At 37.4% G+C, this 23,819-nt stretch overlaps 1 protein-coding gene across 2 annotated transcripts in view; it reads left to right on the top strand.

The window, feature by feature from the left end:
* col11a1b (collagen, type XI, alpha 1b) overlaps window positions 1-23,819 on the top strand; it is an 80,871-nt gene that overhangs the window by 2,154 nt on the left and 54,898 nt on the right. The window contains exons 2-8 of one of the 2 annotated variants that reach the window (XM_086271579.1): window positions 4,345-4,509; window positions 7,825-8,038; window positions 9,695-9,857; window positions 17,769-17,897; window positions 21,065-21,145; window positions 21,540-21,638; window positions 23,436-23,738. In XM_086271579.1, the coding sequence (XP_086127705.1) occupies window positions 4,345-4,509; window positions 7,825-8,038; window positions 9,695-9,857; window positions 17,769-17,897; window positions 21,065-21,145; window positions 21,540-21,638; window positions 23,436-23,738 (1,154 nt within the window). The remainder of the gene's footprint in view (window positions 1-4,344; window positions 4,510-7,824; window positions 8,039-9,694; window positions 9,858-17,768; window positions 17,898-21,064; window positions 21,146-21,539; window positions 21,639-23,435; window positions 23,739-23,819) is intronic. The other variant, XM_086271580.1, reaches the window with a different exon arrangement.

Here is a 23,819-nt window from a genome sequence, read left to right as displayed (position 1 = left end):
ATTAAGTTAATCACAAGTCTAAACTTAAACATCAAAATGTATTGCTCTGAGAAGTGTTGGGATGAGGAGAGTTGGACATTTTGCCAAAAAAAATGTATTTCATAGTGTTAGAGTCTGCTGGTTAAAATGCTTTAATGAATGTAACAGAGGTTTTTCATGTTACTGCACGCTTTATTGCCTGAGGAAGAATCACCAAAGTTTGTCATGTTAGTAGATCGTTAACATGGCAGATAGTATATCACAGGTCCCAGACAGCAAATAAGAAGATCTGTCATTAAAAATCATAGAGACCGACAAATTACCCCTCAGACTAGACTGTGGAGAGTCTGAAACTGCGTTGGTACCTTTAGCACGAGAGAACTGTCTTCTCTCTCTTGTGGTTTTACATCCTTATCATTAGAATATGGTTTATTTCTTTTTAGGGTGGAAAGATGGGAATCTTTTTTCAGTATACGCTATGTTGGCTCGACCTCCTTGGCAGGATGAAGCTGTGCCCACTCATTTGGGATCTTTAATGGTTTTGGGATATTGCCTGTTTTTCAGGGCTTCTGTGAAAGAATGGTTGTGGAAGGAAAGGAGCTGAAAAGTTTGGGGGAGGACAGGGGGGTGATGGGATGCTGGTGGGTGGGTCTGTGGGGGGTTCCTGGCCAATTCAGCACATCTGGAATATATGAGGCCTTGAGGTATGCAGTAATGCAGAAAGGCATTCTGAAACTCACAAAGAGACCTTTAGTCCAAGCTTGACTTTTTTCAAGAACCAGTAGCTCTGTACTTGGGACAATACTCAGAAGAGCCACAGACTGTATTGCTTTTTATGAGGCATTTTTTGTGAGGTTTAAAACCTGGCAGTCAGTTCCTCTCTTTTTTTTTTAAGTCTGTCTGTGTTTGAGTCAGAAGTCGCTCCGTCTGTTAAACAGCTTTTTGTGCAGTGTCAGCAAAAAAAAAAAGCCTTAAAAAATAGATTCTTAGTAGAGCAGCTTGCCTAACACATGCTCAACAAATGAAATTCAAGAATTGTGCACTGTGGCACCAGATTATCTGGAGCAATATCAGCATAAATGCCTCGAGGAGCAGATCTGGAAAGCTTCGCGTGATCTAAAATTTCAGACCCGACCCCTGAGCATGAGCGGGTTGATTCTCCACTCAAGTTGTTATTTTTCTGGTCACGGGAGAAGTAGCTACAGGGATGGGGCCTTCTCACTTTAGTCTCGTGTATGTTTTAGTTAGGGGGGGGGGGGCTACAGGGAGTGGTGCCAGTATAAAAAGCCATAATGGTTTCAGCATGTCAACTTATAGCACCACCCATTAGACCTTTTCTTGGTTCCTAAAAGTGAACAGGAGCTGCTACATCAGCACTTCCTGTCTTTTTGTGCCACATGACTAAAAAAATGGAAAATGTACAGCTGAATATTTATATAATAATTCCTTCAGCATTATGTTTTTATGTTTTGAGAAAAGACACAATCTAAAGGTATGGTGAAAGGCCAATTCAAATTAGGCTGTGGTTTGCCTAAAAAAAACCCCAAATGGTTGTTTTTATGAAACTTTACATTAAAGTTATTGAAATATGATGTATGTGCGATTTTGATCTTTACTTCATATGTTTTAACCAAATTTCCCTCCCATGTCATAGAGTTTAGCTGAGTAGTGTAAGTTCAATGAGGAGACTTTCGGCACTGTAAACTTCATGAAAGGCTTTTGTCTGATCCCCTTTAATAATTTTCCCACAAAGTTTTCTTGCCAGTATCAAACACATTAATCTAGGCTTTTTTCCTGGCAAGGGAGAGTTCCCTTTAAGCCTATTATCTCCCTTTCTTTAAAGTCCTTCTGGTCCCTGTGAGATTTTAAGCTGACCATTCAGACATTGTTTATCATTACTGGGCCTTTGAAGACTCATTCACTCACTCATCCTTGACTCATTCAAAAGACAAATGTGTTGTGTGATATCTGGACACAGTTGTCCTGGTTTTTATTTCTGTGGTTTCTGTAGCTGTTAAAGGAAAGTATATACTTGGTTTGTAATGGCGGTTGAACTGCGCTGAACCCAAGTTTAAAGGAGACCTATTTTGCTTATTTCAACCTATGCGCTTTTATTCATAGAGTCTACCAACTATCATTGCATGATTCACAATTTGCTTAATTTATTCAGTATCTGAAACAATCTGTTTGAGCTCCCTTATACTTCCTTAGACCAGCTCTTCTTCGTCTGATTGGTTGGCCCTTCCAAGGTGTGTTCAGCAGAAGTTTGGGGCATCTGTGCTAACAGCAAAAAACTGTGCACCTGAAATGACCATATTAGGCAAATCTGCCCAGAGTAGAAAGAAACCCGTATGAAATGGAGCTCCTGGAAGGTTGTGCTTTTGGCTCATAGGGATTACTTGCAAATACCTCATTGTAACACCCACTATAACAATACACACAAGACCGAAAATAAGCAAAAGCACGATAGTCCCCATTGAAAATTAAATATCCACTTTTAATGTTTCATTAAGATTTGGTTAAAAACATGTTTCTCGCCAATACTGCAGAACATTTGTAGCGCTCAAGTTTTAATTTGTCTCAGTAAACTAACATTTACTATGCAGAGATTATATAACATTTGGTGTGCGTCATTAAAAAAGCTAAATTATGGGAAGTGTTTGATATTTAAATTTTTGTGAAATGCTTGTATATTATTAGCAACTAAAATTTCAAACGTAGCGCTAACAAACAAAAATCAATCATAGCTTTATTATTGACTTCTTATATAAAGCCAGGCTATGTAACTTTTGAAAGAAAACGACATATTTAGGACTGAAACATTAAAGCTGTTCCACTACTTTCGGGGGGTTTGTTGTTGCTGTTATGGTATTACCAGTAGCTTGTGGTAGCTCATATTTATGTTAGCTAATATTACCTTCAAATAGCTTCTGTGTAACTGGTTGGCACCTGCATTTGAAATTTGAGCTGTCCATTACTAGCACAAGATTGATGAAGTCAGGGTGTGATGGTAAGGGTAATATTAGCTTTTTGTAGATACGACTTAAGTTTTGTGTGTCAGTCTAAAATACACTATGTAAGCCAGCCTTAAAAACACATATCGTTGTTTTAAAAGAAAGTAATGTTGCAGTATTGAATGTCTGTAAAATGACTAGACTGCATTGGTGATTGCTGATAGGCCTACACATTTCTTCCATTTACTTTCCCATGCAAGACAGCACTCATAATTATCTTTGAATGCTGACTTTTTCTTACTGTATATTTTTCAGCAAATGCAGCCTCGGGCAGATATGCATTAATCAACAAATTACGTTCTTCTGGACGTCAACCCTTCCGTATATACACAAACCTTAAAGATAGACTATTAGGCTACCTAAATCCCCTGTAATTACAGTGTAACTAATGATGTGCCTCAAGATAGGGTTTTAAGAAGAAAAACTGTTTGAGAAGGAGACATGCAAAAAACAGACTAGGTTGGAGTAAGCGTTTGATAATTGGAGGAGAGAGAGCAAATGGGAAATAGTTTTTATAGCTGTTCTGTGCAGTTTCACCTCTGACTTTCAGATCCATTGATAGAAAAGAGCTTAGTAGTGTTAAGAAGCTTGTAAAGCTACCCCTTGCTGTGTTCTCCTTATTCCAAAGACCCTGTGATCAGCAGCAATGATTTTTATCATCCCATAGATGCTGTGGCTTTTAGCTGTGGGGGTAACCGGGGAGGTAAGGAGGGGGGCAATTATGTCTGCTGGTTCCTAACATTTTTATTGCTCCTCTGCCAAGGCAGCTCATAAAGCAACAACTGGTTGAACTGACAGGTTTGGCCAAGAAAAAGCTTGAAAAAGCAAGGGGTGTAATGAGTGTAAATGCTGATTTATCATCAAAATGCCAAGTTGGATTAGACTTTCTGTTAACTATGCTTATAGTGTACTGTAAAGTTACATGCAACATAGACACTAAAAACATAATAAAATAAAAATTAAATTAATCAATAAATCAGCTCAGCTTTCATTTTGTTCAACTGGTATTTTATTTAACTACTTATATTTACATAGCAGCAGCTCTTAGTATAGGTTTAGCAATTGGCGATATGGTCATTCAGACTGAGGACTCACTTATTCACTCAACTTTTAAGAGTTGCAACTTTGTAACAGTATCTCATTTACAGGGCTTCTCATCATGGAAGTAGTTTTATTTACAACTACTAAGATTCATAACTGTACATGAAAATCTGACATAAATTTTGAGTCTTAATAAAGTAATGATTTTATTTTTTGTGGTGGCAAAAATTGTGTTTTAGTGCATTACTAATTGTTGTATAAGAAAAATTGTTGATGATTTTTATCAATTCATTGTTCTCTCTCTCTACAGCTGAACCCGTGGATGTACTGAAGGTGCTGGACTTTCAGAGCTCTCCTGAAGGAATAAGGAAAACAGCAGGCTTCTGCACAGTGCGGAGAGGATCCAAACCCGACGTAGCTTATCGAGTGGGAAAAAGGACTCAGCTCAGTGCTCCGACTAAGCAGCTTTTCCCAGGTAAACTCCTCACTTCTCAGTATTTACACTGGAACTGAAACAGTAGTACAATAGTAGGTCTTCCATAAAGCAGATAAACAAACAAACACTCCCAATTTTAAATGCTAGAGACCATAGAATGATTATAAAATGAGTCTTGAGGATTACACAAGTTGTTGAGAACTTTATTTATTGATCACATATGTTTGTGGTAGTGTGGAATATGCACTTTAATTTGACTGTTTTTACATAATTTGACCAGTTCATTTCAGATATTAGTAATGGAAATTGCCATCATATTGCATAAAAACTTAAGCACTTAAAATAGCCTTCCTGTAAGATAAGCTACAACTAACATTGTACAACAATACTAGAAACTTTGTGAGGCTTTCTAGACAACTGCTAATATATCCATTGTAAAATTATTGCAATTGAAGGCATCAGGTGATGTAAAGTGTAATGTTAATGTTAAGTAAGGTTGAGTAAGTAAGGTTGATTTAAAAAGTTTTGGTGCTTTTAGGTCAAAGACATTGTAATTCTGACTCAATTTGGGGGTGAAACGTTGCCAAATTAGCAGTTTTTAGAATTCATCCAACGTGGAAAATAAATGAATGTATTATGGAACTTCATCCAATGCTGGCATAGAGATTTTAGCTGAGAAAAAAGTGTTAGGGTGGCAGATATCGGTGAAGCTATGGTGCTTGCATGGCTGCTCAAGCCAATTGTTGTTTGGATTAAAGTATGATGATTAAGTTTTATTTTCTTGAACCACTGAATAATAAAGTTTTAAAAAAGAGTTAAAGATGATTGTATTTCACAAAAAATAACAAAGAATGATTTGATAAATGACTCATAAAATCCTTTAGTGTTAAAGTCTGTCATTTAAAATCCAGTGCAGACTTTCCAGAATCATTTTCTAGAGGATGCCAATGAATTTCAGTTTGCTCCAAGAACCCATAGGGGATGGTAATCTACAATGGTGCGTGTAAACACATGGCTAAAGTAAGCGGAGCAGCACCAGATTTTTGTTAATTGATATTTAAGTTAAAACTGACAAATCTGTTACAAAAAAAACAACAAAAGCATGTCTATTGTTTTGTACACTGATCTTGTCCAACAAAGTGTCTTTCCTCAAGTTTAATTGCTGGCAGATGTGGATGCTCAGTCTGTGGTTAAGGTAGTGAAATTTAGAAGGGTTTTTCATATTGTACTGTATGTGCATTTGGAGTGTGTTGCCCTTCTGTTTTTGAGAGGCCACATTTATTTTATTAGGCTGTTTTTGAGAACTTAATCCATATTTATTTTATTAGGAAGTAGATTTTAAACAAAACTCGGCAAATCCCAATTTCAGTAATTAATTGCAGAGAACAAAACCTATTATCTACTAACAGAAGCAAATTTGCCAAATGTCAAATTTTTTGTTGATTTTTTAAGTCTGAAATATTAGAAAATCATGGTGTTCCTGTAAAACATAGGGCAACCTATGGGAGAGAGAAGACAAAATGTATTCACATGCAGGAGTGACCTATAAAAGTATGGAGAGTGATAAGGGGAAGCGGAAATGCTCAGTGTATCATAGGAAGTTCCCCAGCAGCCTGAGCTTATAGCAGCAAAACTAATATGTGTGTTCTAGTTTCCCCATCTGCAGGTTTGCTAGGCCTCTCTTGGGTCTGAGTGGCATAAATGTTGTCATCAGTTGGTGAACAGGAAGCTCTAAGCAGACATCCATGTGCCTGCCACTTTTTGTAACCATGTGGACTTGTTCAAAGAGACTTTACAATGCACCAACCTACACCCTGTCACAGGGAAGTGAAAGGAGTCAGATAGGAATGAATCTGGGCTAGGGCCACAGTGTCTGTTTCCACAATAGAGTATCTTCAATGAAGGAATCGTTCACCTGATTTAGACCTAACTATATCCTTTATCAAAAAGCACAATTTAAACTGACTTTCAGAAGTAGAAAGGAAGTCTGTTTTTCAAACCCAAACTGGAAGCTTGGTGCAGGAGAACCATATGTTGAAGCATCTGCCTCCCAATCTACCTTTTGCAAGCTTGAGGAACCACAAGTAGAGCTGCACACTGAGACCTCTGGTTTTAACAGGGAGGCAGTGAGGAGAAGCTAATCTGGAAAAAAAATATGAGATCTCTTTCTAGTCCCCCAAATTATAATATACCACTGCTGCTTGCATGGCTGCTCAAACAAATCATGCCTCCCTTTGCGGCCTGTTATTCATTTACTACTAGGGCAAAGTTTAGAAATGGTCCCCAGTTGCTTACTTACTCAAAATGGACTTCCAGCAAAGTGAGAGAAATTTATTAAGGATTCATTGCTGTGAAATGAAATGTCCCAGTCAGTGCAGTGTGTGTTACTCTTTTTGAATCTGGCTACATTTCAAAGAGCAAAAAGAAAGACTAAAATGCAGTAATTGAAGGAATTAGAAAATAAGCCTGTGTAATTTTTGGCTTAACTGGACAGCATGCTCATGTTCACTAATGGAAACTTGAGTAATATAAGTGAGCCTGAGAGGTGAGGTGTTGGAGGTGTCATGAAGTAAAGTGTCAAAATGTCCTCAGTCAGAATAATTGGACTTTTATTTGGCTAGTATTAGTTATTTTTTCATTGAACCAAACTATTATGTTCACAAAAATATGACATTTGTTTGAGTTGCTGTATTTATAGCCCTTATAAAGTTAATACGGCTGCATCACCACTACCAAGGCCTTTCAGGACATGCCAAGGTTTCGTTTAACTTCCCCAGTAAAACGGACTCGCGTCCAGTAGTCTAGACTTTGTGGGTTAATCTGAGGAGAGAAAGTTGGAGCAAAAGCAGTTCTCTCTACTAATTACAATACAATTGCCCTAGTTATAACATCAGAAGAAGGTTTGTAAGACAGGGCACAAGGTAAAAGGAAGTCTCCAGTAGCACAAATGCTTCTTAAGGGAGGACAGTTTGAAAGTTTTTAATTATTACAAGCAAAATACACACTCTGTGCCCGTGAGCAAGTAAAAACGCTGACATGTTTGTTAATTTATCATGTCCTTCTGTTTATGTTCATTATATCATTGTACACAGTGAGATGGCAAAAAGAAGTGTTGATAAACACCAAACAAATGAAATAATAAAGTTCCCATAAGAGATATTTTTTATTAAACTATTAAATCTATCTTGGTTCTGCTATGTAGCTTTCATGTCTGCTGTTTTATCGTTACATTGCTCTTAATCAGAATATTGGTGTAAAACATGTTCATTTCAGCAATTTTAGGACTATATAAACTCTATATTCATCTTTACTAATGTGACAGCCCAATATTTCTCTTACGTGTTCCACCTTTAGGGGGGGTATTCCCAGAGGATTTCTCTATAGTGTTTACCATCAAGCCCAAGGCTGGCCTCCAGTCCTTCCTGCTTTCTGTGTACAACCAGCAAGGCGTGCAGCAGCTTGGAGTAGAGGTGGGCCGTTCCCCTATCTTCCAATATGAGGACCAGCATGGCAAGCCTGTCCCAGACGAGTACCCTTTGTTCCGTTCCGTCAAACTTTCTGATGGCAAGTAAGTGACGGAGCGCTTTAACACACTAGAAGAGAAAATGTAGATGAAAGACTTTTGTGTCCCCTAAATAGTACATTTTCTATGCCACGTGCAGTTATCCCATTATCTCAGCAATATCTCAAAATCTGGAGTTTGTTTGTTATGGAAATTGTGAGGTTAGCTCACAAGCAGTACATTTAGGGTAATTTTTTCTATTTTAAAAGATTCAGGTTATATTTTGTGCTAAGCAGAACCGCTCTGTTAGTATTTTCTCAGGCACTCAGTGCATACTTAACTCTTCCAGCCTGGTAAACTGACACGCAGCTCTGCACATTTATTATCATCATATGTTGTTCAGTCATTAACACCATATGGAACAACTCAGACAGTAATGGCAAATAAATTGCTGGCAACAATTTAATGACAGCCTTTCTAAATTATTTACAGCTACACTGCTATACACTGATATGCAGTAAAGGACAGGATTCTCATAGCTGTCCAATGAAGCTGAAACAAATCATTGTTAAAAGTTGCCAGCAATCTTTCATATAAATGCCAACAGAAATGCCTTGCAGCGATTTCATGAGTTGTTCTTTGTTGGTGATAAATAGTGAAAATATACAGCTCAATCAATGTGGATCCATTCATAGGACTAGTCCAACTAGTTTGAAAATACTCACATGCTCTTCTGGCAAAAACTGAAGAATACTTTCATAGTTAACAAAAAAACAACTTTTGCATGTACTTCTTGGAAATTTATGCATAGCTCTCCAGATGCCACAGGGCAAATAGCACTGTGCCAGTGCAAGCTGGTACATTGATGCCAGGCTAGCTGTTTTATCCTTCTACACATTAGACTAAGTTAAGCTAAGCTACATACGCTCATTGGCCACTTTGTTCAGTGGACCAGCTCAACTGCTTTTGAACTTCAGCTAATCCTGATAAGCTGTTGAAGTTTAAAATAAGCATAAGAATGGAGAAAAAAGGCAATTTAAGTGACTTTGAGTGTGGTTGTAGGTACCAGGTGGGCTGGTTTGAATATTTTAGCAACTGTTGATCTAGTGGTATTTCCCTATATACAATAATCTATAGGGTTTACAGAGAATGGCCTTTGATCTGATTGGAAGCAGCAGCATCATTTACAAGTGTTGTTGCTGACCATGAGTATCCCTTTATGATCAATGTGTATGCATCTTCCGATGGCTGCTTCTAGCAGGATAGTGTGTCACATCACAAAGTTCAAATAATCTCAAATGATTTCTTGAACAAGTGAATAAGTTCACTGTACTGACCTAAAGATCTTAGTCCGATAGAGCATGTTTGGGATGTAGTGAAATGTGAGATACATATGATGGATGCTGTCCTAGCAATATGGACCAAAATCTCTGTTTTCAGTACCTTGTCAAATTTGTGCCTCAAAAGAATTAAGGCAGTTTTGAAGGCAAACGGAGGTCTAAACCAGTACTAGCTTGATCTAGCTAATAAGTCCTGTGACTGTATTTACCAGTATAATCATATAGAGCTTCATATCCAACTCCAGATGTGATAGCAAATACTGGTAAGCGTTTCCACTTCCTAAACTAAATGTTAACTATTCCCTTAGCTGTGGACTGAAGCAGTTTTCCTAAAACTCAGAGGGTCATTGTTGTATTTCTGATGTCCTTCTTTGTTAAACAGATGGCATCGTGTAGCTATCAGTGTGGAGAAGAAGAGCGTTACCATCATTGTGGACTGTAAGAAAAAGGTGACAAGACCACTCGCCAGAAGTGACCATGCCATTATCAGCACAGAGGGCATCACAGTCTTTGGCACCCGAATCCTAGATGAAGAGGTCTTTGAGGTATGACGGCCATATTGAATATCTTCTCACCTGAAGTATTTTCTCTGTGTGGTTGGTGGTGTTTATGTTGTGAAATTATTTTAAAGACCGTTGTCAAATTTGGGACTAATTTGTTTTACAGCAAGCTAGGTGATAAGACAAGAGAAACTTATACCATGTGGTGTGTGAATAGCTGCAAGCCTGTTGCAGTCATATTGTTGCTTTATTGCTTTCCTAGGCTGCATCTGGGCAGAAGACTTGAATACAGTTTTTTTTAGAGTATGATCATTTTTATGGAGTTATGGGTGTACAAAGTTTGCAAAGATTCAGTGCTATACAGGTAAAAACCTGCTTACACATAATTGCAATAGGAATGTCTTACATATGTGTAATGCAGACATTCACCAATAGATTGCATTCATTAAGCCTTGAAACTATTACAGAAAACTGACCTAGATGCCAACAATTTCTCTTTTCTGTTTAAGCTTAATTGCACGCACATTGTGAGTATTATTCTCAATGATTTCCATTTAACACTGTGACAATTGTAGTTTGTAATACTTAGAGTCCAAAAGCTTTAAGGCCAGACATTTTATTTGCCTTTCATTCTGTGTGCATATATATAATAGGGAATTTTATTGGCCAGAACAACAATATTGGCTTTGTATACTTGGCAAGAGCCATAGGCAATGTTATTATGAAGGCTACTTGCACAGTGTGCTACTCAATGTGTTTTTTTTTTCTCTCAGCATTAATTTGATTTGGATATTTAACTACAAAGGAAATAAAGGGGTCTGTTCGATGTCGACTGCCTAAACTATATTATGTTTTTTTATGAATTAATTGTGTCACAATTGATCAGTAACTGTGAGAAGCAGAATCAAAATTAAGAGGACAGTGATAAAATGGTTCTGGGAACTGGTAACTTTGTGCTCAGCAGCAGATGTGAAATAAATGATGGCATGAAACGCATTAGGCTTGCTTGGAGGCTAGCTGAATGTAGAATGCTTGCTAAGTTCGGCAGTCAGCAAAAAGTTTGCTTCTAGGTCAGAGATGCCTTTCCACAGTGAAACCACTTGAAATTGTGATGTTGCTTCTCTTCACTTATATGTTTTTTCCCCATGTCGATTTACAGCTTTATTTTTATGCATATGTCATTAACTATAATGAAATAAATTAGTTTTAGGTCATAATGAATGAATGAATTCCAAAGTGATTTCTGGTTAATATAATTAAGGTGAATAAGATTAAAGGGGATAAAGTGAAAACTTACCACAGTCATTCTTTTCTGTTTTTAAGTCTGATTTAATAGTTCTCATTTGGCTTGCGTGAGTGTTCTTTGTTTCAAAATACAATAAGCTAAATGATATTAAATTACAGAGCAATGTAGGATGCGCTCTTTGTAAAACCTAGAAAGAAGAAAATGATTCCTTGTGTTCCAAGACGTTTTTTATGATTTGCAAGGTGTTTTTGATCAGTGCATCACACAGTAAGCTCCAGCTAGAATTGTATCTTAAGCTGTAATTATTTCCACTTCAAGTGTAATAACACAAGACGTGTTGATTTTAAAATTGCTACTTGTGGGCAAGCTGCACTGTTTTTGGAAAAAATTCTTACTGGCCACAAAGTTGTTTGTTAGCATATTCTTATAGATAAAAGCGTGTTTGAAAGTATATGAAAGCCATGTGCTATGTTTAGAGTTTGCTCATTAAGTTATGCATTGGGATTCTTTGTAAATTTACAGCTGTTATAGGCATATCACAGAATACCTTGTAGGCTGCGGAAACTTTCCGGACTATCTCGATAAATGTATTGTGAAAATTTGAAACAGCTTTGCAATCAGCAGACCAGTTCTTTCATAGTCTTTTATATATCAAATGTACTCATGTTAAAAATTTGTGGAGGTACACCAAAAATGATGTTTTCACTCTAAAATGTTGAATTCATTTCAGTTGGATTTCTATCTGACTTGATTACATAGCTGGTGGAGAAGACATTGTGTTTTTTAAAAAATGCTTTCAGTCTAAGAGGTGCCTGATAACATTCATGCCTGTATACTGAATACAGAGCTATGAGTCATTCACCTTAGTGTAGCGTGACGGCTGGGAGTAAGAGTTACGCCTGACTTGCTTTGAAGTTTTAAAGGATGCCTACCAAATCCTCTAAAGCTTCAGATATAGATAAATTCATTAATTAACTTTCTCGAAGTTGCTCCACGTGTTTTAAATAGATCATTTGTTCATAAAGAAACAGAATGTAATTTGTTTCCATTTATTTAAAGTTCTATTAAGCTATGGTGTCCACGTTTTGGTCTCACACTCACAAAAAGTGGACACCATAGACTTAGTTTACTTAGTTTACCTGCAGCAAACCTTCAGATAGGTTAACAGATTTGATAATGTGCAATTCTAAGAAACAATCTTCTTAGACTGAACAGTCTTCTTCAATCTAAAATACTAATTGTGGCTGGTGAGCAAAAAAAGCTTGTGTTTATGTGTAATTACACTATGATGCTTTCTCATTCCAGTTGCTGTGAGTAGGTTACCTTACTGCAGTAGATTGCATAAGCAGGTGTCAAAGCTGGAAGCGCACCGAAGAGTGAACGCTAGGGGAAAATATGATCAGTGTGTGCTTAGTCTTGGCTAGGATTGCACAGCTGTTTAAGAGATATGCTCACTGACCGGGTCTCCAAATGCCTTTCCCCCCCTCTTTCTTCTTTGAAATAAAAGCCACAAGATATTCAAAGTAAAATCATCTCCTCTTCTTGTTTTTACGCAAATCGACTTTTCAGACTTTAAAGGATTCTTTGTTTGTGCCAGATGTCTGTCTCTGTGTTTACGTTTGTGTTGTTTTGTGCGAAAAAGTGTGAGCGTCCATGTGTGTATGTCGGAGAGAGAGAGGCGGAGATGGTTTGTGTATGTGTCTGTCATTGCTGCACAGGGACAGTGTTTCATTCCAAAACACTGTCCCTCAAGCAGGACAGTCCTTGGCAGGGGAATATAACAAGAGTCTGATGTGCTCTTAGCCTTAAAGTGAATCATTGTTTATGATTGGCTTGAGAGAAGTTGAGCGCTGTGAGTGTTTCTCATCTGCCTCAGTCATTTTCACCCTCTAATATCTGTCACAACATGTTTTGGTAAAGATTGTGTAATAGGAATGTTCGTATTTAATGTCAAGGTTGATGAGAATGTCATCAGTCACTGCTTATGTTTTTTGTTCACTGTGATTTGTAAATGAGAACATTTTTGTTCTGTAGCATTTTCCCTATAAATTAGCCCTAGTTACATATATAATTGCATATAGTTCAGTCCCACCATTTGTTACCTTTGTATTTTGAGCAAAGTAATAAAAAAGAACTGCCTGATAGAAAAGAGCAGATCAAGGAAAAAGTGACAGAGAAAGAAGTGAGGAAAGTGTGGGCAGACAGGCAAACAGATGGTTCAAATAGTTCAACAGTTTTGTGAGCTACTGGCAGGCCAAATGTTTTCATATTTGAAGGGTGCAAGACATTTGTATGCCCCCAGTGCTTGAGAAGAAACGTTATCCCTGCGCTGACCACAGTGGCTGCATTTGATGAAATACTGTAAGAAATCTGGAGAGTATTATACACTTTTCCTCCTTTGTGCTACTTGGTTAATTGTTGTACTTGTACAGTTTTGAAATTCCATTTGTGTATTGGCTCTTTCAAGATGTATTCCCTCCCCAGAGTTTGGAAAAATAGGCGTTGCATATGATCAGTATGCCAGGCTTGTTCAGAGGTATGTGTGAGAAGTTAAGTAAAGAAAATACTCGAGTGAATTACTGTGAGAAAAAATAAAATAATTATATGCAGTGTCTATTTAAAATGCTTTTTTTAATTTAAAAAGCTAAAACATCTGCAATAACACCTATGCACGATGGACATGGTGCCCTCAGAGGTTCACCTGCTGTTTTATTGAAGTTTTATTTATTTTATTCTACAAAGTAATTCCAGTGAAAAGTTTTATTGGCTCAGTGAAATATTTGGAGCACCCCAAATTTTATGTTAAGTAAGGCTAGCTGTTAGCTTACATAGTGTTTTCATAACTATGTGTTCTCTGTGTATTAATTTTCCCTCCACAAGTTAAAACTACCTGGTATACCTGTCCACAGGCAGTAACATTTAGTGCCATATTTACCTACTTAGTTGCTGTCATAGAGGAAACTATGGATCATGTCTTAGCACGCTTACAAGGTCAAGTCTTTTTGTGTAAGTGATTGAGCATATGGTGGCAAATTCCGTTTTCTTGGTCAGTCATTCTCAATCCCAAAGACAAAGAAAAATAACCTGTCGTTATATTGACTAATCAGAACAGATACCAGACTACATCACACTACATTCACATCTTTATAGGACAGGTCTTTTTCTCTGGCAATAACTCATAAATTAAGTTGAATTAAGTCTATGTTTTAGGATTGCAGTTCATTCTAGTTTTCATATTTTTAAATACTTTAAATACAAACAGATTTCTCTTAGAAACTGTGGACATCCACCTTGAATTTAATATCCTGCACAGCCTGACTCAATGTCATTTTATTTAACCAATTGCAGATATACACAGTCTGCAGGAACAAAAATCAAGGCAGTATTACGGTTAAGAGTAAAAGTCTTCACAGTCTTAAAAATATATGTGAAATGAGAATGAATAATGTCTAAAAGGATGCACAATGAAATTAAATAAATAATGAATGTTGAGACTTATGGATGAAGAAATGTGTGCTAATTATCAAATATCATCACAATCAACACCATACCTGTGTTAAAAACAACGTGCTTTATGAAAAAAGACAAGATATTATACAAAAGAGTAACAGTTTAAAACTTCAAAGCAGGGTAAAGCATTAACATAAACAATTAAAAACAAAAAAGATTTCTGAGGCAACATAAAAGGGGCACACTGATTAAAAACATTTTAAATAATGCAGCTAATATTACAACTAATTGATACAAACCCATACAATAAATCTGAGGTTTAAAAGGGACTGGAAAGAGGCCAATCTTTAGCAGGAGATAATTCAAGATGTATCTGTAGCACCAAACTTTATGGGGAAATATAGGTGGGTGTCATCTGCATAGCAAAGAAAGTCAGTTTTAAGGGCTAACATTTCTAGGAAAAGTAAATATTTCATAACAAAAAAAAGTAAGGATGGGTTTTATAGATAAGAAACAAACCGTCCGCCTGCATGTAATTTTCCATGTGCAGTTCTTTTTCCTTGTTAGCAAGGGCGACTACTTGCAGCAGATGTTAGAATTCCCTGGTCATAGACCCAAGGACATCTAAGAGTGTCTGTCTTCTGTTTTATCCCTCTTTGCTTAAAATCAAATGTGAAATGTGCACATTTAAGAAACAAAACAGCCCACATTTATTTTCCTTACTCTTGTGTAAATATTTAGTGAATTAAATGGTTTTCCTGTGCATTAAAGATAAATTTGCAGAGCTTTTCTTTGATTAGTGGCTCATCCTTTTTATGTCCTGCTCTTTGGTTAAAGTTTGCTGTGAAAGCAGGAGATGACAGTTAACATGTGTCGAGGCTGTTGTTTTACACACATGCACATTGTCCGCGGATCCATTCATTGATTTATTCTAGTGTGGCTTAGACAGATGATTCATCCCATTATGTCCATGCCAACTCTGAGGAGATCCACACCATTGCTGTGGATCATTCCTATAACTCTGAGGAAGAACTAAAAAATGCCAGAGAGCTGTGCAATGCAATACAGACACTAACATCAACAAATGCACCAAGATGAAGACAAGGAATAAATCCAGGGTGGGGTAGAGCAGGAGGGCAAGGAATGAGAAGCTGATTGTGGAATTTGGGGGTGACTGAATCACTGTCAGGCTTCATAAATGGGCCAAGTGTGTGTGGTCTTTCGAAAATCCCTGGGTGACATTTTTGGACTCGTGCATATTTTCTTGTTATAGTAAATATATTGTTGCCTTGTCCAGTGCCAAACTATGCTTAACCCGTTTTGCCCCACTGGCAACAATTGTTGCCAGTGGGGCAAAACGGGTTAAGTGAAGGAACTGGAAAAGCATGAAATTGAAAAGTTACTATCTACTCATAGAAGAAAGAGGAAACAGAAAGAAGTTCTGCTAAAATCAGTATGTCTGTGTTATTAACGGTTCTATCTTCTACCATTGAGTTTGGATACATTTGTAGTAAATTATAAAAAGAACAAGCAAGCAGCTAGAGTATTAGTTTGAGGGGGGACTTGTCATTGTAGCTTTTGTTGTTCCTTTCAGTCAGTGTTACAGCAGGTGCAGGTAATCTCTTTCTTTCCTATTGCTTTACCAACATTTACCACCAGCACCTTCTTTCTCTAGACAGGTTATAGTCTTTACATGGAAAATCTATGTATGCATATGGAAAGATGGATTTTCAAATGAGTCATAGGCAAACATAATTATGATAATTGTAGAATAAATGGCACATATGCCATTAACATCCTTTCATTAAGCCATATGTCAAATTTATTTACGTATGTTAGTTGTTGTTGTTTTGGTTGTTTAATAGGCTGTTGAAATATACTGGTCACATATGATGGGAGCACAGGGCGGTTAGTCTCTAATGTGTTCCAGAGATCTAAGCTTATACAGATGTTGCCTCTTGTAATTTAATGCAATGTGCATGTATGTGCTTCCTCTTTAGGGGCCACCCTGTTTGTGGCCTCTCTTCACCTTCATGCAGCACTCAGGTTATGTTCCTTGTTTGTTTGTCCACTGAATTTCTTAGTCCATGTGGATTCTGAAAAAGTCAGCTGAGGTGCCCATATGGTAGATGGGTATAGATAGAATGCTTCATATCAGTAGTAAAGCAGTTCCTGGTTTAGAAATTCCTTCGGAGACGATCATGGAAAAAGAGCCTTTGGCTGATGAAACAGTTGGGAGCGGGGATCTAATTTCCTTTTCCAAAAGCTCATGAAAAACAGACAGCCTTAGATAAGTACAGGCCTTGGTTATTTATCTGCTGTGTAAGGGGACTTGCCGTCCCTCACGGCTGAGTTGGGGGGGAACTGTACAATAGCTCTTTTTAAAAGCTTACAGACTCCCCTAAAGCCTTAATTAATAGTCAAGAGACTACTGCCTCTGGTACTGCACAACATCTGCCTTGTTGTTTTATTGTCACATTTTATTATCACTGTGCTGGTGTAAAGCTGAAGAAATAGGTGTATGCTACATGGGCGTTAACATTTGGTTTCTATTTGTAATTGTGGGAAAAAAAAGACAAGAGAAAGAAACGTTAGTGGTGTCTGCAAAGAAGACTCTCTGAAAGATTTGACATTAAATTTGTTTTTCTTTCCTTTTTTTCAATAAGCTTTATGTGATTGACAAAAACAAATGACTGAAAGAAAAGGGATTATTGATTGAAAAGGTCCAAGATGTAATCCTGCAATGGGAAATGTGAAAAGCAAAATCTTAAATGCAAACCCCATGGAACATTAATTTATTTAAATTCTCTTCTGTGCTGTTTAGAGACCTGGACAATACAGTTAAACTTAGTGGGCTGGATTCTGGATTAAATGAAGATAGATTAGGCTACTGTGCTAAGCTTTTTGTTTCCAGCTGCAGATGGGAAGTGGTCTGTTCAGCTCTTTTTCATGCCCCTGACTAGCTTCTACTCAGCAGTGTCTGAGGCTTCCTGGTATTGGAGCTATTTGCCAAACCAAACTAGAAAAAAGCTGCTTTCGCAGAAACTACACTGAACTAAATAGCACTACTGACCAACTCATATAGTATTGTGAATTAACAATCAACAGAACGTTTATGTTGAGGGATACGCAGAATAAAAAAAAAAGGTCTGGTAATTGAATTTGCAGCAGGGAAACGTGCATCCTAATTCGTGACTCTGTCATCTTAAAACTTTGTTGACTTGTCTTTCGCTGAAAGTCTTCTTCTCCTCCATTTCCAGGGTGACATCCAGCAGCTGCTGATAGTGGCAGACCCCAGGGCAGCCTATGACTACTGTGAACACTACAGCCCCGACTGTGAAACCCCCAACCATCAAGACACCCCACAGGCTCAGGAACCTGAGTATGAGGTCAGTACTGGGGTAGCTTTAGAAACAGAGATCAGGTGGGAGCACTATCTCCTGCTTAACTGAAGCAAAAAAGAAAAAGAAAGCTGGGAGAGAGGAGGGGGAAGTAGGGAGGATTTTATAGAGAAGAGGCAGGCAGAGAGAAATATTTGTGGTAAGCGAAAGAATTAAGGAAACAGGAAGGGAGGAAATATGTTAGTAGTAGCAGGAATTTAGAAACAGGGTTTTATTCTTTGATGTTTTTAATAAGAGAGTCAAAGATGAGTTAAAAGGACAAAAAAGGAGACTGGGATAAATGACATTTAAATTTGTAAAATGGGAAGAATTGAAAGGCTGGGTGTAAGGTGTAATTACATACCAGGTGTCTGTGCAGTTTTGTATACTTGCCCTGGTTTAATGTAGCTCAGTTTCAGTCTCTGAGAAATAAACCAAAAATAATAATAATAATAATAATTTCAGCAATTTGTGTGGAAACTTTTTACAAACAGTCCTCCATGAATAAGAACGTACGTGCACGGGTTTCTGTGTCAACTCTAAATCTGTCATTTTCTCCACTTTGTGTTTTACTAGTGGAAACATGCTGACATATCAAAATACATGGTTTAGTTTGAAATGCAAGTTTTATTACCACTGGCTCCCAAATACCACTTGTTGTTTCTTTAGCCATATTTCTTAATTGAAATACAGTGCTTTGTGTCAGGACTTCTTTTTTTTCCATCTTCATTTTTTTGTTATTTTGCTAGTTCAAGCTGTTCTGCCGGCTGACATTTTCCTTCAGTATTTCACTAAATAACTGATGAGCTCACACTGGAAACCTTTCTTTTTTCTCTGCCACAAAGTCTGAGCCCACTTTGGAGTGGCCCCGTGATTTATCACTAACGAGTTCTGCAGGCTCTGCCCAAACTCCCAGGGAAATTTAAGCTATCCCTTCCCCAGCTAGACTTCCAGTACCTGGAAAAGTCGACTTTAGATTCTTGGTTTTTAAGGAAAAAAAATCAGGAGCTGGTTCTCTATTCAGAAATATTGGCTGTAGAGTGGGTATGGGTCTTGGAAAATGTTGCTTCATCATCAGGTTAGTTCTCGGCAGCAACACAAGGAGCTTGTCAATTCAAATAGACAGCAGGGAATGTTTTGGCTTTAAAAACCTTGTAAATCTGGTTTATTCATTGTTGGTTTCTGTACACTTATAACAAGAATGTTCTTCCTTCATTCCAGATCAGTATTTAAAAAAAAGTTATGTACTCATGCACAACTGAAAAACATTTCCTGAAAATGACAAATCACTGTTGAAAAGGATATTTTTGTGATCTTTTAGCCCAAACTGTTACATTTACCTTTGTTAGGTGAAATGATTTTGTCCTGAAGCAAGTGGTCATGAACCACATGTTACCAGCTTGGTTAAAAGAGCAAGCGGAGTGATGGAGAAGGAAGCTGGGGGGAGTGCTCTTTTTTATAAGCACCCCTTAGTATTTACGTCTTTCATCCATGCCTGTGGTGAAGGCCTTCAGCTCAGCCAAGCACTTCAACACCATAAATCTTTATAAATTATTTCTTCATTCTCTATCTCTCCCTCTCTTTCTGTCCCCCCCCCCCCTCTCTCTCTCTCTCTCTCTCTCTCTCTCTCTCTCTCTCTCTCTCTCTCTCTCTCTCTCTCTCTCTCTCTCTCTCTCTCTCTCGCTCTCTCTCTCTCTCCCTCTCCCTCTCTGCCATTTCAGTCAGTCTGGCCAGAACTTCCCTCTTCTGTGACCTCTCCCTCTCTGGGCCGCTGAACGGACGCCAGGCCAGCCTTGCAGCAGGCCGTGGCTCTTTTATTGTTTTTATGAGCTTAGCAGTTGTCCAGGGACTAATATTTATTCCTGCGCATAGAGTGTAGCATTAGGGGCTGGTCTGGTAACTTAATCTACTTTGCCTCTGTTTTGACAGTGTTAGGACAACTAAAAGTTTTCTTTTTTTTTTCTTTTAAAGGACTACAGTGACTCATTTGCATAACACTTTGTTGGTTATGGGCAGTATCACAATAAATGCCCATTAAATGGTGATTTTAAGTATTTAAACATATAATACACATCTGCTTTCTTTGGTCTAGGGTTAGATGAGAAGAAGCTAGAAGTAGATAGAAGTCTGCTCTTTTTACTGTAAATATGAAGTTAAAGCCAAAAGATGATGAGCATAATACATTTTAAAGATAATTTAGACCATATGATTTATTGATTTGTCTTAAGTCAGCCAAGATAAAAATGTTTCCTTGTTCCTTGAGTGTTTCTCCTAAGCTAAGGCAATTTTCTCCAGGCTGCAGCTTGATATTTAATGACAAGCTTTAAGAGTGGCGCTCATCTGCTCCTCTACCTCATCTTAAGGAGAATAAGATAAATTTGACTCAGTCTTGCAGAGTGTATATTATGATATTTCCTCAGGTTCAGGTCAGGGCAGGTTGAATTAATGTTTAAAATGTATATAAACAGCAACATAATGCACACATCACCATTATCACCATCTGAAGTTGATGAGCACACATTGTTCAGATAAATGCATTGTTTTCACGATGACTATTCCAATACCCCAGTGGGTGTGTGAGTGTTTTTCTTTTTATAGGAGTCAGGTTTTAAAATAGAGGAACAATGGTTTTATCCCCTGCTGCTCTATCCTGTATGCTCCCCATAATTTACCATCTTGCGGTGATTCTGTACAGCTTGAGTTTTGTCTTTTAAAGAGCCACTAATGAAAGCCGCCAGCAATTGTTGGCATTCAAATTAAGCGGCAGAAGCAGATACATTTTCACTGGCATTGCATTAACCTATTAACCTCCTGTCAGCAGCAAACAGGAATTTTAATTGTTGTTTGCTTGCTTATGTTCAGGAGGGTCTCTCAGAGGAAGGGGAAGGATAAAGGAATGTTCCATTCATCCATGTGCTAAAGGATTTCATTTCCTCATATGGATGTAAAATCTCCCCTAACATCAACCAGCCACTGCTATTTTTAAAATAGCAAGAAGCTATATATTTAATGTTTTGGATTTTAACCAGTTTTGAGAAGCATGAACGCTTACTTGCCATGTAAATGAAGTACATTGTCTGTAAATGAAGACATCGTGCTGCTTTATTTACATGATCAGACCAACTAATTGATTGTGGATGCCTCTTCTTTTTCCTTTTTTTTTTTTTTTTTAACAGTACCCTAACTATGATGTCTATGACTACAGTGAGGGAGAGATAACCACTGACCCTTCCCCTACTGAAGCAGCCAAAACTCAGGTAAAACTTGACAAGCAGTTATTATGGGTGTCACCAAGAACGACATATATGTATGGTTTCCTTTTTTCCCTTATTTTTAGTTTTTCATCGTCTCATTTTTGCCCTCTCTGTCTCTGTTGGTTGTATTTCTTGGCTACATTTCTTTTATTGGAGCAATTGTTAGTTGCTTTTATTGCTCATTATGATACATATTCTGGATATACTTAATTCTGTAGCAATAATTTTCACATGTCTATTACAATCATAATTATAAAATTAGCTCTCTTTGTGTTTCTTTGTTTGAGAAAGGGTGTGCTAGAGGCAGATGAAGACATCTACATCACCAAGATTGGTGATAATTACTGTATTTTACCCGTTACAAACCTTCCCTGTGTTGTTCTTGCTCCAATTTCAGACAAATGTGGGTGGAGACTATTATACAGGTGAGTATGACTACACCGTAGTGGATGGAAGTCAACCTGAGAATCCCACTGATACTGCAGGACAAGGCGAGGTAACTTTTTAAAACTGCTTATTTTTAAAACCCTGAGATTTTAAAAATGTTTGATAACTAAGCTATGGGAAAATGTCCTGAGGTCTATATCTTATAAAATTACTTTAATTCTATAACCATGTTTGATCACCATCAGGAGGTACAGGCACAGTGAAAGTTATTTCTGGATACACACATGTCAAATATAGTCATTCCACACAATATGATGCTAGTTATCCAAAATGTTTATTGTGCTGTACTTTTTGCTTTTAAGAGCAATCAGCAGGTTTTAACGAGGAACCTTGGAAAGATTACCATAGATTGTGGTGAAGAGCTATTAGAAACTTCTGGGAACTATCACAGATTTCTACGTAAACTTGTTTGTGACTGTACATAATTAGTGGTTGGTTGATAATCTCATTAGGATATTAAATTTAGTGTTACCTTAAATTTTGGTTTTATTAAATTAGATCAATTTCATAACCATGAAAGTGTTTGTTAAAATAAGCCCTGCAGGATAAACTTCCTCTGAATGTAGAAAATTATCTGTGTGTCATTGATTTGAAATTTAACATCTGGATTCCAGTTTTGTTTCAATTCCTGGTAAATGGGTTTAAAATGAAATGCTAGTAAAACTGTAAGGCATCACTGGCAACAAGACAGATTTTTATGATCATCTTTGGAGGTCACAATCCAACACGGCATCATTAACATCAAACAGCCTACTCCACTACTTGATTTCCATGAGAAACAGCCTCCATCAAACAGAGTTTGAATAAAGACAAAAGCAGGAAAAGTTTGTCATTTAATGAACTGTAACCAATGGAAAATCACTACACAGGCACATCCCCTATATTTCTTCCATAGTCTGAATTTGGCAGATCTTGTTTTAATTTGTGCTAAACCATCACACAAAACACAAGATAATGAGGAACATTTGGGGGTTCAACCAAAACAATATGATACTGTTCTCTGGCAGCCAAATGATCGCTGATTGCTTTGTGTGTACCTTAAGATAGACAATGCAGCTTCAATTAGCTCAGGACTCGGGTTAATTTAAAATGATGGGATGGTGGAGTATCCGAGGGAAAAAAAATATTTTGTAGGAATGCATGCCTAAATACTGAGGACAGCGGTGTAGTCGACAGACAATGCTAAAGTACAAAAGCGTATTGGTGGAAACTCCTGTGCTTATGAGATGCTTGGATATTTTCCCATTGTGTTTGACTGTGACTGACATCAGTGCAGTGCTTCAGTTTCTGCGCTTACATTACTTTTTACTGTTTTAGTCCTGAGTTATTCTTCATCGGATCAAAGTTCTTCAAAATATTTGTATATACGCATTTGCATTATTATTATTAATTGGATTAAATTATTGTTTTTGTTGTCTAAATTACCCCCTTTTTTGTTTTGTTGTTTCAGCTTTTAGTTTGAATCATATTGTGCCTATGTGATTGGTTTTTAAAAAAAATATATCAGTTTGAAATTACTCCAGCTGTTTTGCAAGGAATAAATAATTGCTATATTGATGATATATAATGTAAAATATTGGTATATTGATGTGATTACAGATGTTAATCTTAGTAACATTGCTTACTAACAATACACATGTGGATTTGTACATTTAGCTGTACCAAATTAGACATGTGTGTAGAACTAACTAGAAAATTAGTTGCCATATAGTACTTTTGCTCAAACAGTGCTTATTACTGTTTTGACTTTGTAAAACACATGAATAATTGTCATTGGTCCCATGGTTTCATTTCACTAACCAAACCTTGTTGTTCCTTCTGTTTGCATTGCCTTGAATGATCCCAGGCGTACGTAGAGGAAATAGTGGATGATTACATCACTGGTGTGGAACAGGTCGGGGTAGATCCCACTACTGGTGTGGAAACTGCTGCCCCAGTGGACACCCAGGAGAAGGTGGATCCAGGGACTGACGTGTATGAGTTTAAGGAATACGACCTGAATGCATATGGCGACAAAGAGTTTACAGAGAAGCAATATAATTATGAAAGCTATGATGAATTCGACTACAACGCCAAGCCTACATCTGTACCACATGAGGAACATGTTGGCCCTGGTGCTCCAGCTGAAACAGATATCAAAGAGAGCAGTGTAAGTGCTGGACTGCTTAGGAGTCATGCTGAGAGGGATGGGGGTCGGGCATGGAGGGGGTAGAGGTGGTGTTCAGGAATG

Source organism: Aulonocara sp. 'chitande type north' Nkhata Bay, linkage group LG18 (genome assembly GCF_057382095.1).
Source record: "Aulonocara sp. 'chitande type north' Nkhata Bay isolate Kocher_YH1m ecotype deep benthic linkage group LG18, A_spYH_male_GT1.1, whole genome shotgun sequence".
Lineage (NCBI taxonomy): Eukaryota > Metazoa > Chordata > Actinopteri > Cichliformes > Cichlidae > Aulonocara > Aulonocara sp. 'chitande type north' Nkhata Bay.
Note: the sequence above shows the minus strand (reverse complement) of the source record. Positions and strands in the feature narration are given on the sequence as shown.